This window comes from Diplotaxodon limnothrissa, linkage group LG12 (genome assembly GCF_057381915.1).
Source record: "Diplotaxodon limnothrissa isolate DT_005_m linkage group LG12, D_limnothrissa_male_GT1.1, whole genome shotgun sequence".
Lineage (NCBI taxonomy): Eukaryota > Metazoa > Chordata > Actinopteri > Cichliformes > Cichlidae > Diplotaxodon > Diplotaxodon limnothrissa.
The window spans coordinates 33,564,520-33,582,824 of NC_140607.1; the positions used below are offsets into that span (position 1 = coordinate 33,564,520).

Sequence of the window (18,305 nt, forward strand, 5' to 3'; positions counted from 1 at the left end):
ACTGAACATTTGAAAACCTCATCAGGCAAGTCTTGATACAAATACTGAAGCTGAGAACATTTCCTCTGTATTTGTATTTGATACTAATTAGTCTTATTAACTGTGGAGTTCAAGTTTTTCTCCTGATGAACAAATATTGTGAAAATATCAGAAAAACAAGTTCATTAATCTCCTGTTTTTTTTTCTGTCAGTTAAATACATCAAAGCCTGTCTGATGTGTCTGTAAACACAGAAGGACGCTGAACTTTCTATTTAAACTGTCATTTTATTGATAACACCTTAACACATTTTATTGAAGTTAGAGAAACACGTGAAGCACGTAAGAGAACAGAGCAATAATCAGAAGAATCAGAGAACTAGAGGATTAATATTATCATACAGAAGAAACCCAAAGTGACAGAAAGAGACAAAGTAGAAAGAGCCAACTGCAGAGAAATGATGGAACAAGGTTGGAAACAGAGAGAGTGGGGAAAGAGTGAAAGACACCCTATGAAGAGAAGCCGGCTCAGTGTTGTCAGTGCAGCTCAGTCAGTGACTGTAAAAAGAAGATGGCAGAAGTTCAGAGTGGCTCCAGCTCATCTCAGTGATGCTTCATCTGACTAAATAACAGGAAGGCAGCAGAGCTCACAGTGGCCTCAAGAGGAGGACACTTCATGTGGTTTATATGCAGGGCTGCACAATGAATCACTGTTCCTTATTTCACCTTTGATGATTCTTACAGATGATGATTTATTAGAGGCATCAGTGTCATTTCAGTCCTAACTGTGCAGCTCTGATCAATAATCTGAATGGAAGCTGGTTCTTCTTCTACACTGATGAACTGCTGATGTCTCTGACTGGATTGTCTGTTTGATCTAAAGTTATTCTGCAGCTACATTAGAAGCATCAAGCTGCCTCAGTGTGCGTTTGTGCTTTATTTTGTGTGACAGCGCCCCCTGCTGGAGCATCTTTACTCTTTGAAGCAGCAGTGACTCTTGGTGCTGACGGTCACTCAGCTATGTACAAAAGGCAGCCAGTCTGCACTGGCAACACAGAGCCCCATAGAGAAGCATGCCAAATAATCATCATCACATCATCATCATAACTGTCAACTTCCTCATAGTCATCCTCAGTTCTATAATCTATATATAATATTCCTTATCATTACAATCATCTTCATTATATCATCTGGAGACAAAAATAGTTATATGCACTTAAAAAGCTGAGAAAATAGAGAGAGAAAGGTCGAGTATACCAGCATTCAGTAGAAAATGAACCCAAATAAAAAGAAAAACACCAAAAAACAAGTAAAAACAAGTGTCCTATTGACTGTCATGCAAAGAAAAAAAGGCCAGCTACTCTGCTTGTTAGTTGCAGTTGTGTAATACTGTGAACTCATTTTAAATATGTGAATCTCATCATGATTTTAAAGTTTAGAAACACACAAAGAAGAACAGAAGAACGACACCTTTGTACTGTACATGCTGCTTTTTCTTCTTTTTCTGGAGGGAGGGGGTCATGTTAGCACGGTCACGCACATATGTGTGGTCAAAGGTAACCTTTGACCTTTGAGTATTAGAACAGGCTGAACTAGACATGAACATCATTACTAGATGAGACACAAGTATGATACAACATCTCTGTTGTTTACTGCAAGAAAAAAACAAAACGTTAATCTGACAAAATCTTCACCATCTTATCAAAAAGGCGAAGTGTTGGGTGGGACAGTTCACACAAAATACAGTCCTGTATCATATGAATTTCAAAGCAAACATGTATCCCACTCTGTAAAAGTGGTAATGACATTAAGTAGAAGGAAAAAATGGACAACGTAAAACAGCAAAAAATGTAAATCTGCAGAAGAAAAACAGCAGAAAAAGCAAAAGTCATTTCCACCATGTTGGTCGTTACACAAAAACACATGCAGAATGCAGATTGGGTGTACTATCCATTTAAAAGCAGTCATGTTTATACATGAAGCATCGTCTCTTTAAACAACTGCAGACAGCACTTGCACAAGTGCATGATTTGTACAATAGGAAAAGAAAAAAAAAAAGCACAGTAAAAATGTCGACTACAATAAATAAATAAATATTCAAAATAAATTAAAACCTGAGGACTGTTCACCAAGACGACTGAGCGGTCTTTTTCTATCTTGGTCTGACCAATAGGGGCGAGACAAATGTGAAGGCAGCCAATGGTGGATGAGCAAAGTAAAGTGGAGCTGATGAAAAGTCAAACCTCCACAAAATCAGTTTTCAGTGCTGCAAAGTCCATCCGTTCAGTCCTGCCACCTCTGGCACAAGCACTTTATATCATAAAAAGCTGATAACACTTTACTGTAACACAAACAAACCAAAATAACAGAGTAAAAGCATGAAAAAAAGAAAGAAAAAAAAAAAACACATGAAAGAAAGCAGATGAAAACAGTCCTGGGCTGAAGGCAGGGGACTGATGTGCCCTCCGAAAAAAAAAAGCCTTCTCATTTCATCATCCACACGGCACACACTTCCAAAATATCCTCCCAGGCTTGTAAAGAATACACACTGAAAGCAACCAATGTACATGCGTGCAGACACACTCACATAAATATTGCACCTGTGGCAAAAGACTAGCAAAATGCACACGCCCAGCCAAACGCAGCCTTCATTCTTCATCGCTGATATGGGCGTTACGCTGATCTGCGTGTGCTTCGTTTAGACCAAGCTGCAGCACCAGCGTGCTGTGCTGTGGCTCTGGAAGTGAGAAAGCTCAAAGATCTACCGGGATCCTTTCTTCAATGTGCTGACTGCTTTTGTCATTTTGAGTGGGGAAAAAAGGACCTGCTGTTTTTCACCGACATTTTTGGAACTTAAAAATACCTCACACGTTCAGAAAAGACCACAGAGCTCTGATATTCAGCTGTTGCCTAGCAAACAGCAGGACTCGCCCAACATCCCATCTCTCCGCCAAACACCTTTTCTGCACCACTGACCAGAAAATAAAACCATCTCCAGGTGGGGTGAAGGCTGAACCAGCATTCACAGAGATTCGTGAGAGAAGCAAGGTTTAGGAAACAGCACGTCAAAGCAACCCTGACCAGACTATTTCAGAAGAAATTATCTGTACGCTATAATAATATTCAGCATATCTGATTCATTATTGGTTATAACAAAACACATTCACCTTCACAAGATGGTCACTATAAGATGAAATATATATATCTGATATCGTTTAATAAATTGTGGTCCTTTCTAACCTGTTTGAAAGTCTTGAAATCCATAAATAATTTAAGTTAGTACAGCACTTTGTTCCAATTCACATTGAGTTTCTTGCCGTGAGTTATTCTCCTGAAACTCTACAAGCGTTTCTTCAACACTGTAAAGTTTCAGTCGCAGGAACATTATTATTATTTGTTGTGCAGCAAATTAATTTTTTTTTTGATTTTTGAGCTTTTGGGAAATATTCTAAATTATAATGCAAACTTTAATTCATTTTAACTGGGTTTTGCTGTTAATCGAGCCCAGTACAATACAGCCTCTATAAAAGTACTCCTCCCTGCTTCACCAAGCTAGCCGCCTGCTGACCTCGATCTAGTGTAAGTAATATACTGAATGTGAACAAATGCCTCACATAATTCACCTGAAAGAAGCCAAATTATCCCATCAAAAGAAATTATTTATAACAACCTAAGAGGCAACAGGCACTATGATGTACTCAGCTTCAGTTACTTTATAACCATTCCTAATCATCTGTGTTTTTTCAAATACCAGCAATGAATAGCCTTCATTGGAGCAGAGGTTTCACCGTGACACATTTTTCTTACAACAGCTTGATACATCACTCTAGAATCAAGCATCCTGGTCACAGAGACAAACCTCTTCATGTCCATGTTCTTGTTACTGCTTCGTTTTACACCCATCAGCTCAGACATTTAGAGATCAGGGCGTCACCGGTGTTGGAAAGTAGCACTCCTGCTGCATGCTGTTTGCTTTGATTTGAAGCCCAGTTAAGCAAACCTGTTCTCCTGTCTTTTACTTTGCAGCAAGGGAGAAACAACAAGTTCCTCCAACTGTACCGACTTATCGTGACTGGACTAACATGCACTTACTCAGCACACCCATACACACACTTCAGGGCTCGATCTCTACATGGACGCCCATCAGACGCACCCCTTCCAAAAAAAAAAAAAAAAAAGAAAAGAAAAAAGAAAAAAAGAACAAAAAAGAAAATACAATTAAAATAACATTAAAAAATAAAACTGCAAACGCACAATCAAAAACATGTTAACCATGAGTTTGGGCACACTGTTATAGCTAACATACAAGAAGCAAATTACAAAAACTGCCAATATCATTTTCCACTTAATAGCCACAATAAAAAACAGCCACTGTAAATATGGGGCAGGGGGACATGCTTCCTTAAAAAGATAGAGAAAAAACGATTTTCTTTAACTCTAAAAACCACTGGCATCAAGAATTCTGAATTATACAAATTACATATACAATTGCAAATGTGTAATAATAATTATAATAATAATCATAATAATAGAGTAATGATAATAGATTTTACTTAAAACTTTACATACTGTATTTCCAGTGCAGTGTTTATGTCACACAAGTGTGGATTCACAGGAGGACAAGAGGGTTGGTGTCACAAAAGACCACAGGAAGGAATCACACCCAGTGCTGAAAAACACCCCCACCCCCATCAAACACCCAGCGTGCCGGAGGGAAGAAGAGGAAGTCGTGAGGGATGAAGGACGCTGCTGCTGTTCGACGGTTGTCAGAAGGTGCGGTAGGACAGGTGACAAACAGGGGGCAGTAGTAGTAAAAGAAGAGATGCATGCTGGGAGGGGGTTGAGGCCGGGCGTCCAGTTTGTTGTTGGAGGACAAAGAGCTCCCAGACCACTACTGGACGTGTTCTTTCACCCCTTCCTCATCCTCCTCCTCTGCCTCCTCCTCTCTCCAGCAGAGCACTCCTGACAGATGAAACTACAGCACTTAACCCTGAGAAGGAAAAACAACAACAAAAACACCCTGAACATTAAATAATTACACAAATCAAAGTGTCACACACATACATAATTTAAAAAATGGCTTTAAAACACTGGTAAATGGATTTAGTGGATTCATAACAACTGTTAGTCGAATCGAGCTGGAATATTTTCCTCAGCTGTTTCTCACATGTAGCACACAACAGGAAATAGCCACTTCTGATGCATCTGCCCTGAATAATATATGGATATAGCACACAGGAGGCAGCACACACGATGCCCACGTGTTATTAGTGAATGCACCAGCCTGTTACTACTATTGCCACATTGATCCAATCGAACATCACACTAGGGCTGCTCAATTAATCGAATTTTAATCACGATTACGATCTGGGCTTTCAACGATCATTAAAAATGACTGAGCCGATTATTAGCCCCTCCCTCATTTATCCGCGACACCTTAAAGGCCAGTCCGTGAAAATATTGTTGGGCATAAACCGGTCCGTGGCGCAAAAAAGGTTGGAGACCGCTGATTAAGAGGACCCGAGGGAAGCTCGGAAAGCTAAGCAGAAGTTATTTGGAGAGTGACTGCCGTTGGTTGAAAAGAGAGTTTAAAAAAAAAAAAAAACTTCAGTGGTGTTGCACACTATTTTATATTATTTTTTAAAGTCATTGTTAACCCTTTAAATCCGGTCAGAGCAGCACGCTCCGTTTTGCGTAACTATTTTTAAATCCCTGTAGAACCTGAACCGTGTAAGCTAGCGCAATAATTTGTTTTGCATATGAAACCGGAGGAGTTGTACTTACATCTGATGCCATCAGCTTGTCCTCGGTCACGGTTTCGTTCCACATATAGTTTTGCAAAAATTGCATAAAAAGCGCTTGCAGGAACAAAAACATAATATTCCAGAAACACGCTTTGCCGTTCCTATCAGCTGTTCGTAACGCTTCCCACAGTGAAATGATGCACCTGCTGTTTTCTTTGCAAATTTGCATCATAGGATTGTTTTTTGTTTTTCCTGCAGTATATAAAAATTGCTGTATCTCCAAAATAAAACTATGAAGACACTCAAAATAAATTTCCTGTGGTGGGAAACTATTTTTTGCAACTTTATTGTATTTAAAGTTTTGAGGGATAAGCCTCTTAAATTTCTCCAAGTAGAAATATATGTAAACAAAACAAAAGCGATTTTCAATTTTTTTTGTAGTTTATGTTAGATTTGTATTGTTGATTGTCATTTATGCTTAGAAATATTTACTTATATATGCTTAGAGTTTTGTAATTAGTTGTAGATTGGTAGAGGTTTTGATCCTTGATAGTCTGCAAACTTTGTGTGTATTAGACAGCACTTTGGGAGCATGAGAGGTCATACCGTGTCTTATTGTTTTATGGTAGGATTAACGTAGCTACATCTGTTCTAGTCTAAGTGCTCTTTGTTTAGATGAACTGCAGGACTTCCTCACCGTGTTATCTAGGATGAACCATCTAGGGTGAGGGGGAGGCTACCCTCTTCCTGACCAAGGATGTTTAACCCTTTGATCACACACACACACACACACACACACACACACACACACACACACACAAGGTACTCTTTGTTTGTATGTAGACGTCGTATGTTAATGAACCTATGCATATTCATGTAACCTCAATAAAAGGACAGTGTACGGGAGGACGGACGAGAGCTACTGGGGTCAAGCGAAGGAACGGCGCTCTGTCCGGTTCTCTCCCGTGCACGAGTAACATGAAGAAGTTTGCCTACTTGCGTCTTGCTTGCAGTGTAATTATATTGTCTTAACGTTCCAGCGAATAGGTTTATGCTACAAACCTATCATTAATTGGTCCTTCGATGCCGGAGCCCTGGAATCGCATTCACCGAGGGGAGGAGAGGCACGCTGAAAGACTGACGTCAGCCAGGAAAGTTCCTGTGGATTCGCGGTCTGTCTTTTCTCCTCGATGAATGACGGTCGGCGGGATTCGGGCTGATATTACACTCTAAGCAACGCCAAGTAAGTTTAAAGAGGCCGACTCTATAACCGTGTCGTTGTGCAGTCTCCGCCACTGTGTGAGGCGTTGAGAAGAGCCCGACTCTATAACCGTGTGGTTGTGCAGTCTCCGCCACTGTGTGAGGCGTTGAGAAGAGCCCGACTCTATAACCGTGTGGTTGTGCAGTCTCCGCCACTGTGTGAGGCGTTGAGAAGAGCCCGACTCTATAACCGTGTGGTTGTGCAGTCTCCGCCACTGTGTGAGGCGTTGAGAAGTTCGCTACTTTGTGGAGCGATACCCGGGTTCCTTGCTACTTTGTGGAGCAAGAGGTTCCTCGCTACTTTGTGTGGCTAGAGGTGAGTTCTCCGCCACTTTGTGGGGCATTGAGAAGTTCCGCGGGGTCCAGACTGTGCTGGACGATAGGCCTATTTTGTGTTGTTTTTGTTGTCGTCGTCGTCGTCGTTGTTGTTGTGTGGGTGTGTGCGGAGCAGAACACGTGGTCTGTGACACTGACTGTTGTTGTTATCATGGGTTTCTACGCAACCAAGAGTGAGTTGGAGGGAGACAGACGTTTGTGCTGGACTTTGCTCCTGGCAGCTGACACAAAATGTTTATTCTTTAGCTTGCCCTGATCGACAACAGCCTGTGTGCCAGACCATAGACGTAATTGAGGTGGATAGTTGTTAAAAGTAATCTACATTAAGCTTGTGGTTGCTTAAATTCAGTACAATGACATGTGAGGAGAAGTGATATAGGTAAATATTTAAACTCATGAAGTGCATAGAGGCACTTGACCTGTGTGGAAGACGGTCGTCTTATTATGAGCCATTGTTGAGATATAGAGCACATCTGTGAAAACAACTAATATGCTGAACCCTGTATGAAACATCTAAAAGTACATGATGGAGAAGCTGAGTTGAATATGAAAGTGTAAGACTTTGCCGCTGTGGGCAGAGCAACTACTGTGTGATGTCGCGTTGCAGTTTTGTTTTTGTTTTTTGAGCTGATGAGCAAGCTACACATTATCAGATCAAGAGCTGTCTGAGAACTACTCACAGAGAGGGAAACAGAGAGTGTGCAGCGTTTCCATGAGCAGTTTTTCTGCACCTTGACTCGTGTGTGTGTGTAGCATCAGCATCATGTTTTTGTTTATTTGTTTTGTTGGATTAAAAATAATTAAATAAACTGGTGATCATGCTTATGGATCACCATGGCACATATCTCCAGCCATATGGTTTATTTATGCAGATGAAAAAGTGAGTGTGAATGTGTCTGACATCACAGTGTTTTTGTGCGCTGTGTAAAAGTAATTGCCTTTGATTGTGAGTGAGAGCGGTGATTCTGCAGGTCACCAGCTATTGTAACGAAAAAAAAAGAAAAAAAAGAGTGAAAAAGAAAAATAATCATAGGAAAAAGGTTTTGTGTTGATCAGCCAAAAACAACTACAATTTCATTTTCTGCTTTTAAGAAAGGATTGTTCACAAAAACACAGAGCGAGAGAGAGAGAGAGAGATGTGTGTTGATTAAGCAGTGATGATAATAATGAACATGTTTTAGTTTGTCACTTTCAGGTGAAAAGCAGACCTGAATCAATTTTCCACATGCAGCAGTCGGAAGAAAGTTATAGTTTAACATCATTGGAAACATGCAGGCCAAGTTTCTAGCTGACTTATTTAAAGCGCAATGTGTATGTGTCTCTCAACCTCACAAGCAAGCAAGCTCTCACCCCTCCCTGAAGACAAGGAATGCAGCTCCAAAGCAATAACATGATAAAGAGACAGCATCAAGTCCTGAGCAAAAAAGTCCCAACAAGCAGCAGCAATGTGGATAAACAGCAGCAGAAGAAGAAAGCAAACCCATCTTCCTGTCTGATTGGATGAATTCCACGGAAGGGCGAGCAAGATGGCAGCGTGAAGAGGAGTTTTTGTTTGAGTTCTCAGCACGAGACACTTATTTGACGTCTTTCTGGCCTTCGGGACTTTTTTGGAGATCAGCGCGCTAAACTTGCTGGATCTGAGGCCAGGGTCTGCGGCGGCAGCATGTTGAAATGCTCAAAAAGGACTGAGTGACTCGGGCAAGCCACATGCGGCTAGCATGCTGGCTAGCGACCATAGCTACATGAAAGAAATGGACCCTTCATGATGCGCTCAACGTGCCGGCGCTGTGGTGGGAAAGGCTCCATCATAAACACGCCCTGCGCCCTGTGCAGAGGTTCAGGCCAAGAAGAAGAAGACGACGACTTCCAATCCCAAGAAGGTCAGCCTCAGCGTGGGCGAGCTGATTGTGAAAGCCGTGGCCGCTTCCAAGGAGCGCAACGGCCTGTCCGTGGCCGCCCTCAAGAAGGCTCTGGCTGCCGGAGGCTACGATGTGGACAAGAACAAGGCCCGTGTCAAGACCGCCATCAAGAGTCTGGTGGCGAAGGGCACTCTGGTGCAGACCAAGGGCACCGGGGCCTCCGGATCCTTCAAGATGAACAGGGTTACTGAGACCAAAGCCAAGAAGCCCGCCGCGGCCAAAGCCAAGAAACCGGCAGCAGCTGCTAAGAAGTCGCCCAGGAAGGCAGCAGCAGCAGCACTTCAGCCACTAGCACGAAGTCAACCGCATCAGAGGACAATAGTGAGAGTGGCTGTGACTTCACTGTGCATGTGAAGAAAACGTTTGAGGAGAACTGAACAGTTGGAGTTTGACATTTGCCACCTGTGGAGTAAAATGGCAAGAAGAGACAGTGGGACACAGGACAAAGCTGAAGGAGAACTGCCGGCTGTTGGACTGTTGAAGTGGGAGAGGACAACAGAGTGAGAAGACTAGGTGAGAACACATAGGAATTATTTAATGTGGGAAATCAAAATTTGGGTTAGCAAACCTGGGGAAAAGAAAACTGACTGCTTAAGTTGGAAAATTGAGACGGAGTCTGAAACATTGCGAAAATAGAAACATATACAAAATCACACACACACAAGCAGAACATGCATTAACCCTACTAACAATTCCAAACACAAAATGACTCATGAAGACTCATAGCACATTAGTTAAGAAATGATTAAATAATAGCAGAGAAATGTGTAGGAAAGGCAGCTTTAAGAACATGCTCTGCTGGATATGCAGCTCCACAGACATGCATTAGACCTGCCTAATAACACAAACACATGTAATGAAAATTAGCTTGTTATCTTTCATCAGTGTTACAATAGTGTCAATTTAGCAGACACTTGTTATCAAATGCTGAATTTATCCTAAAGAAAAAAAATTGACTCTACAAGTTGCAGGACAACAATTTAACTTTTGTGGGGAAAAAAAAAAAAAATCCTGGTTTGATAAATCAGTGATCAGACAATAAATTTAGTGTTAAAATGGTAAATTGGGAGAAGCTTCCTGCTTGATTGAGGCAGCATAAGTAATTTACTGTATGAGGGAAATTGTCTTTTGTGATACTATTTTGAACATGCTTTTCTGTCGTCCTGTCAACTTAGTGGGTTAATAGCTGATATGCAAATTAGTTGATTGGTTTTAGATTAATGAAAGGTGACTGAATTCTAGTACGAGTGAATGAGATGTGTTGGAGTTGTTGTGTGTTGAGTGGAGACTCTAAAACACTGAGTTTCCTGCTTTGATGTGCGAGTGAATCCTGTATTTAGATACACAACTCTGAATACGTCAGAACAGACTGTTTTGTGAAGTGCATGACAGCATGTCACATGTTTTATGATGAAGGGAAAAGGAAAATTGAATAAAATAGATCTGTGGCCTAAATGAGTGAAGAGCACAGACCTGGTAATTAAACTCATAGCTAATAAGACATTAGGATTATGTTGTGTGTTGTGCAGCTGATGGTTGATTTGGAGTGAATCTAGCTGATGATTTTTCTTTTGTTGTGAAGTTGAGCCTGCCGATTAGTATGATGGTATGATGAACCATGCTAATGGTATGATTTACCCTCCTGAGATGAGGAGCTTGTGTCATGACTTAACAAGGCCTTTTTATTTTGATACTTTCACAGTGCACTGAAAGTTTTGTTTGATAATCTCTGTTCTTTAAGCAGATCTGCACGTCGGGAATTAAAAGCGCTACACGTCGTCGAGAAAATTGTGCCAAGTGAGTTCTCCACATTTAAATGGACTCTGGAGAAAGCCACTTATTTGGGACAATTATTAAATGACAGTCCCAGTCCAAAAGGATTCAGCGATGTAATCCAAACTAAAGTTCTTCTTTTTCTTTTTGAAATGACGTCATTTTGCTGAGAGTGGAAACTAAATGCGACGATAGGTTCCACTATCAGCAAAGAAAGAAAGAATGAATGCATGAATGAGTGAGTGAAAGGAAAACAAACTGACTGACTGGTAAAAGCTGACAAAAGCTGACAAGACTTTACTGATGTAACACGACTGTGTGAAGTTGACCCCCGCCTGGCAGGGGTGCAGATGAGTCTGTGTGTGCTTCCCTTTACAGAAGCAGAAAGATGACAGCAACACTCGAGATTGCGTGATGATTTAACATTTTAAATGCCATTTTCTGTGTCTGTGAATTTACTATGTGTGTGTCATTCACTAGCTTGTGTGCTCACAGAGATATCTGTGACAAAGTATGCATACGCCTGCGCAAGCGCTAACATTTGCATTTTCGTTTTTACAGCATTACGGTTCTTCATGTGTTTGATCATGTGATTTATAGGAATACTGGCTAATGTTTCTCTACTACAAGATTTCTGGGTTTATGTGTGAAGAAAACTGTAGTTACAGGCATATGTTGATGGAGAAATTAATATGGTTTGAGACATACTGTGATGAGACCAGTGTTACTGTTTCCACAGCGAGTGTTAACTTTATGGTGTTTTATGGCACCTCTAGAATCTGTTGACCTGTGTCTGACCTCCGTCTGACCACAGTCAATGTGTATTGCTAATGTTTGTTTCTTTGAGAATGCTGTAGTAGATTCAGCTGAAGCGGACAAGTGACATGAGTAAAACAAATAAGAGATTACGGTATTTATGGAATAGTTTATTATGGGCTCATTTGCTGGCCACTTTTGAACCCATAATAATAATATATGAGTGGAGTGACTTTGCTTAAGAGAAGTCACTGATTACATTAATGTTGCCTGAGTACATGGGATGATCCATGTATGAGGCGACTTATGAAAATAATTGTAGTTTACTGATTTGAGAAAACCTGCACATGACACTTGTCTTGCTGATGTTGAATGCTTATTACTCTTATGATACAATTGTTTACAGGTATGAAGTTTGATTTCACTTCCAGATTTTGCTTTCCAGGCCATGATGGTGTGTATGCAGGCTCCTGGGAGAGCCAGGTGTTAAGCAAACTTAATATGCAACACACGCTAACATCTTTTATTGCAGGGTTACGGAGCTACTCCAGAGGAGATGCCCTGATGTTGCCTGGGACATGATCTAGCTAATCTTTTTCTTTAAGACAGGGATCCAGGTTTGGTGAGTTGACGCATGGGAATGTCCATGCGTCAAGAGGTGGAGTGCAAGGATTAACATTAAACAATGTTTACTATTATTGTTGCAGTGATTTGTGTGATTAGCCGTTTTATTTACAAATATTAAACCTATGCAAGTGGTGCATCCATGTTCAGATGAGGCTTTGATGGCCTATAAGTGAAGTTCACTGAACTAAAGAATGTGGTTTGATGATTGTTGACATGCTCTCCAAATAGAAGTTTTTCTTCTTAGCAAGGAAATACAGGTGCAGCAGTAATCTCCTGAGAAATCTTCAGAGGCCCAGTGAGAAGCGTGAACCATTCCAGGCATAGCTGACAGCCAGGCAGTGGTTGAGGTCAAAGGTCAAGCTGGTTGGGGCCCATCATGAGATCAGACCTTGGAGCCACAGCAAGGACCATGAAACTGCCTGCAAAATAGAGGAGAGGATCGTCCACAAGATGGGAGCTGAGGCCAGGAGAGAGGCTTCAGGAGGATCAGAGATCATCTTCAGCACAGCAGACATCACACAGAGAGCTGTGCTACTGAGTTTCCAGGAGATTTTAAATAAAATGAAAGATTCAATATTGACGCTGAGGAAGACAACTAAGGTGTACGACGTGCTCTGCCTTAAACCTTCAGCAGCGTTGGAACATGAAAACTCGTGGGATGAGGGGAGCGTGCCAAGCTCCATCGACAGCGCAGAAGGAGTTCGAGGATGACATCATGATTCTGTGAAAGCACAGGAACCAGAAACTATGGTGGTGATGACAGCAGTTTCCTATGAACATCACCTAATGCTGTGCCACTATACTGTGCATACGATGACACTCTGAAGGCTGCTGGGATCATAACAGCAGTAAGATGACGGAACCCAGCACCCTTTCCACAGAGAGCTTTTTCTGCAGAGCGTGGACAATTAAGGAGTCATAAATATCCCCCTCACAAGACGAAGGTCTGAAGTCAGGTGATGGGGGCTGGTAAGAGGCCATAAAACTAGAGTGCTGAGAGGTCTGCAGCTTGGAAATAGCTGAGACCCATGTTGACAAACAACAAAACCAACTGGTATGTTTGAATGTCTATTCTACATACATTTGGACTCTGGTCCTATGGACAGTGATGGAAACAACTGGAAGAGACATTCATGACGCCCTGCAGAGCTTAAACCACTCTGCAGAGAGACATGTGATGTGCACACCCGGAGGAAGCACCACCAAGCTGAGATGTTTTTGAAAATGTTACTTTTTTAGTTTCACTATTAAATTAACAATTTCTTTGGTTGCTCGTAAGATGCAGTTTGCCATGAGATGAGCTCAATGAATGGGGTAACTGCTAATACATTTATTAAACTGTGTACCTTTTCAGTAATTTAGGGTGATTTGACATATGCTGAGTATAAAAAGGTTTGCATTGTAACTGTCAGACATGAGGTATTCATACCTGGGAACTTTTCAAGCATAAAGGTCAAAAAGGGGGGAAATGTTAGATTTGTATTGTTGATTGTCATTTATGCTTAGAAATATTTACTTATATATGCTTAGAGTTTTGTAATTAGTTGTAGATTGGTAGAGGTTTTGATCCTTGATAGTCTGCAAACTTTGTGTGTATTAGACAGCACTTTGGGAGCATGAGAGGTCATACCGTGTCTTATTGTTTTATGGTAGGATTAACGTAGCTACATCTGTTCTAGTCTAAGTGCTCTTTGTTTAGATGAACTGCAGGACTTCCTCACCGTGTTATCTAGGATGAACCATCTAGGGTGAGGGGGAGGCTACCCTCTTCCTGACCAAGGATGTTTAACCCTTTGATCACACACACACACACACACACACACACACACACACACACACACACACACACACACACACACACACACACACACACAAGGTACTCTTTGTTTGTATGTAGACGTCGTATGTTAATGAACCTATGCATATTCATGTAACCTCAATAAAAGGACAGTGTACGGGAGGACGGACGAGAGCTACTGGGGTCAAGCGAAGGAACGGCGCTCTGTCCGGTTCTCTCCCGTGCACGAGTAACATGAAGAAGTTTGCCTACTTGCGTCTTGCTTGCAGTGTAATTATATTGTCTTAACGTTCCAGCGAATAGGTTTATGCTACAAACCTATCAGTTTATTGCACTTTTTTGCAATTTATGTAATAACTATGGACTTAATGCATACATATTATTAAAATATGGGCTATAACAGTTGTATTGATGTATAGCAACTTGAAATGCTCCCACAAATGGCACTACAGCATGTAAAAAAAATAAATAAAAATAATATAAGCTCTGGTGGACTTGGTTCTATAGTAGGTCTTAAAGGGTTAAATAAATATCGTCAAATAATCGTGATCTCAATTTCAGTGAAAATAATCGTGATTATCATTTTTGCCATAATCGAGCAGCCCTAATCATCACACTTTGTTCCAGGAAGCTGTGCAATTGAAAGGCGACTAACAAGCATGCACATCTTGCAGTTTCGACACAAGAATGTTTATAAATTTTAGGAGAATCAGGTTGGAATATTTTGTCCTTTCTCACATAATGTGTAGCCCACAGCAGGAATTAGCCTGCTTTGGATGTGTTCACACTAATGAAAATACTCCAGAGAGAGAGCTGCCTGGACAGAGCGTGCAGAAAGCAGCACACATCACACCACTGCAATTAGTTTGCACATCGGTAAATCTGATATGATGTGGATTCTCACATGCTTACCCTTTCTACTATTAAACAGTATAAACAATCAAAGAGAACAAACCAAAATGCACCCAAGGATTAAAAAAAATCAGTCTGGTTATATAAAGAGCTGTTCATAGCAAACTGATTAAGGGTCTTTTTCTTTATTTCCAGTTGAAAATATACAGAGGTGGGTGCTGATATCAATTCACTTTGGCATAACAGGTTCAGCGTATAACAGGTGAGCAAAAAGCTCAGGAATACTTTGAGTACTCAATACTTTTCTTCTGCTCTTGGCTCTGCATTATTTCAAAGAGAGTGTCAATGAGAGCTGTGAGCATCTACTGTTTAAACTTTACGTTTATGAGGGGCAGCCAATCACAAGGAATTTGGCTTAGAGTAAGAGAAACAGCTTGATTCAGAGCCCAGGAGGTGCACCAAGATGCAGTTTTTAAAAAAATCCTTTTTTAACTTAAACTATCAATCATGTAAAGGTACACTGGTAAGGTCCAAGAAAATACACATGGAACTGGAACAAATCCTTCTGCTTTCAGTTTACTCAGTCCATACCTTACTGGAGTGGCGCAGCTGGTGCGCCTGAGCAGTGGAAGTGGATGTTCTGCCACTTGCTGTCTCTGCGATGCCAGACACGAGTCTCCTCTGACTGGCTGGACCGCGGCCGACCCTGGCCGTCAACAAACTGAGTCAGGCGGATGTAGGCGATGCAGGCTGCATCCTCGCCGATCAGGTGCACATGGGGGTTCAGGATGGTGGTGTGGATCGGCTTGCTGTTCTTAGCCAAAACTGAAAGGATGATGAGGACAACGTCATCAAATACGATGGCACAACTACAATAATGACAGGACCAGTGTTACTACTGATGATTCAATTTAGTTATATCAATGGAAATTAATTCACAATACCAGGAAGCAGGAAAAAAGTAGGTAAACATACAAAAGCATATATTGTGTTACCAGTACACACTCATCCAAGTGTAAATGTAAGCGCTGCCGTGGAGTATTCGTCTGTATTAATCTCGGTTTGTGGTTTAGGCAAATATGCTTTTCATCAAATGTATCTATTAATCTTACGGTTCTCAAAGTAGAATCTGTGGAAATCCATTCCCTCTACCAGGTTGCCCAGGGCCTCCGGCTCAAATGAAGTCAGTCCAGGGTCGCAGATCTTACTGAAGAGCACACATGAGCGCATTTTAAAGATGCCAAACACTAACTTTAAACCACAGAAACTACCTAGTACATACAAAAAGAGACTCACGCGTATGCCTCAAAGTCTCCGTTGTTGATGGCCTCTATCAGCTGTTCGGTTATCTTGATAATTTCTTGCTTGCGTGCTGCAGTGAACATGTACGAGCAAAGGTTATTCAGAGGCAAACACAAGAGCCATCAATGTTAGCTCATTTAACTTCAGGTCATTTAAACACAGTTTTAACTCATTTACACCAAACAGATGCTCAGGCAAAGGCAGTTAGCGCACCAGCTACGCTAGAAAAACTGAGAAAATAAATCAATGAGCAAAATGTAGCAGCAGCAGGTTAATTCATACACGCCACAGAGACACATACAAGAGGCCGGGTGATCATGTGATCCTGGACACTGTCAAACACACCTTAACATGAGCACACACCAGGCTTCTCTTTACATCACCACAAACCGTGTCACCTATATATTTAAGGGCATAACAGTGAGTCAACACACACAGATCCTCTGTGCTGTTAGCGGTGCTCTCTGTGGAGCAGCACACAGGAGGTTAATAAGGCTCAGAAGTAAAGTGCATCACATTAAACACAAAGTACTTCACTCCATATACACCTGTTCGCACAATCAGTACACAAACTACCAAACAGGCGCCCTGTGAAATCCTAACACGTCATTTGATAAGGGCTCCTGACTGGATACCATGCGCAGGGTTGGGGTTTGGCTCACTAAGTACTCACTCTGGGAGGAAGACAGGGGAGGGCTGGAGGGGGTGTGAGGGGGAGGTGGGGAAGTGGTGTGTGCATGTGGAGGGGTAGGCCTGGCACTAGGTACCGGCGCCGGCACAGCATCGACTTCGGGCGCAGGGGCCGCCGGCGCCCTGCGAACGCTGCTTACCAGGTCTGTGAGCCGAGACACTGAGTGCAGTCCAGGCAAGATGGATGGATGGATGGATGGATGGATGGGTGAAGGAGGAACGCATAGAAACAGATTAAAAACATTGTCAGAAGGTGGTAGAGACAAGGAGAAGAGAGGAATGAATAAACAAGGAAATCCCTTCAGGAACTATAGTTCACTATAACAGTACAGTGAACTTAAATTATGCAGAGTAATTTTACAGGTAATCATAGATAGACCATCATAGATCTGCAAGGTTTAGCTGCCTTTGTACGGCAAGATTACATATAAAGTCTTAAGAATGATTTATCATCAGTCTGACATGTTAAAGTGCACATTTATTTAAATAATTAATTAAATGTGTGAAATGTAAGAAAAGCTCAAATTTAAAACAATGTAACACTGAACTAAAAACATGTCAGGATACAAAAGTAATACTATGTGATGATTATGCAATAAATATTGACATTTTTAAATTAAAAAACCCTATTTGCACTACATATATTTTGAGACTGCATTTTGAGGTCGCTTTAGACGGATAAGCTTTATTTATATCTCTCCTGCAACTATAAAGGTTATTTTTAAAACTGTTAAAGGGACTACAGAAATATCCAGAAAACAGCTGTGAAAAAACAGCACTTTTAATTCCTCCTCATCTTTCCCAAAATAGCACATGAAAATCAGATCAGTATCAGTGCATCTTTTCATGCATCATCTTGGCAATAAATGAGAGCAAGAGGAAGATGCTAACTTATACATATATTTCTCATTTAGTTTTCTCTGTCTGTTGTCGCTCTTTTCTACTTACTCTGCATGGGGACTACCGGGGTGTGTGGAGGGGAGGGGGCAGAGAGGGCAGAGGGAGGTGGAGTGTTGGCTCTCCCTTCTCCGTCAGCTACGGGCCCTGATCCCCTACGCACTGAGCCCAGCAGGTCAGCGAACTTTGCGGCAGCTGAATTTAGGAACGGAGGAACATGAGGAATGACACTTAAATGTAACCGCACGAATGAAAGTTTGTCTAGGAGAGCACTAAGACAAGCAGTCCTCTCAGACTAATGTGAAAAAAAAAAGATCTATATTTATTTACATGAATATATCAAATGACACATCATTTGATGTAGCGCTACGGTG

At 41.5% G+C, this 18,305-nt stretch overlaps 1 protein-coding gene and 1 pseudogene across 11 annotated transcripts in view; one reads left to right on the plus strand and one right to left on the minus strand.

Moving 5' to 3' along the window:
• Window positions 1-264: 264 nt before the first annotated feature.
• The window catches only part of camk2b1 (calcium/calmodulin-dependent protein kinase (CaM kinase) II beta 1), an 89,404-nt gene continuing 71,363 nt past the window's right edge, over window positions 265-18,305 (minus strand). For 6 of the 11 annotated variants that reach the window (XM_085367507.1, XM_085367504.1, XM_085367506.1 and 3 more), the window contains 6 exons: window positions 17,983-18,126; window positions 17,018-17,194; window positions 16,339-16,414; window positions 16,155-16,249; window positions 15,634-15,867; window positions 265-4,967 (listed from right to left, as the gene is read on the minus strand). In XM_085367507.1, the coding sequence (XP_085223633.1) occupies window positions 15,635-15,867; window positions 16,155-16,249; window positions 16,339-16,414; window positions 17,018-17,194; window positions 17,983-18,126 (725 nt within the window). In that variant the 3' untranslated portion in view covers window positions 265-4,967; window position 15,634. The remainder of the gene's footprint in view (window positions 4,968-15,633; window positions 15,868-16,154; window positions 16,250-16,338; window positions 16,415-17,017; window positions 17,195-17,982; window positions 18,127-18,305) is intronic. The other 5 variants (XM_085367511.1, XM_085367510.1, XM_085367509.1 and 2 more) reach the window with 2 other exon arrangements.
• On the plus strand, window positions 9,080-10,073 carry LOC146621702 (histone H1 pseudogene; annotated as a pseudogene).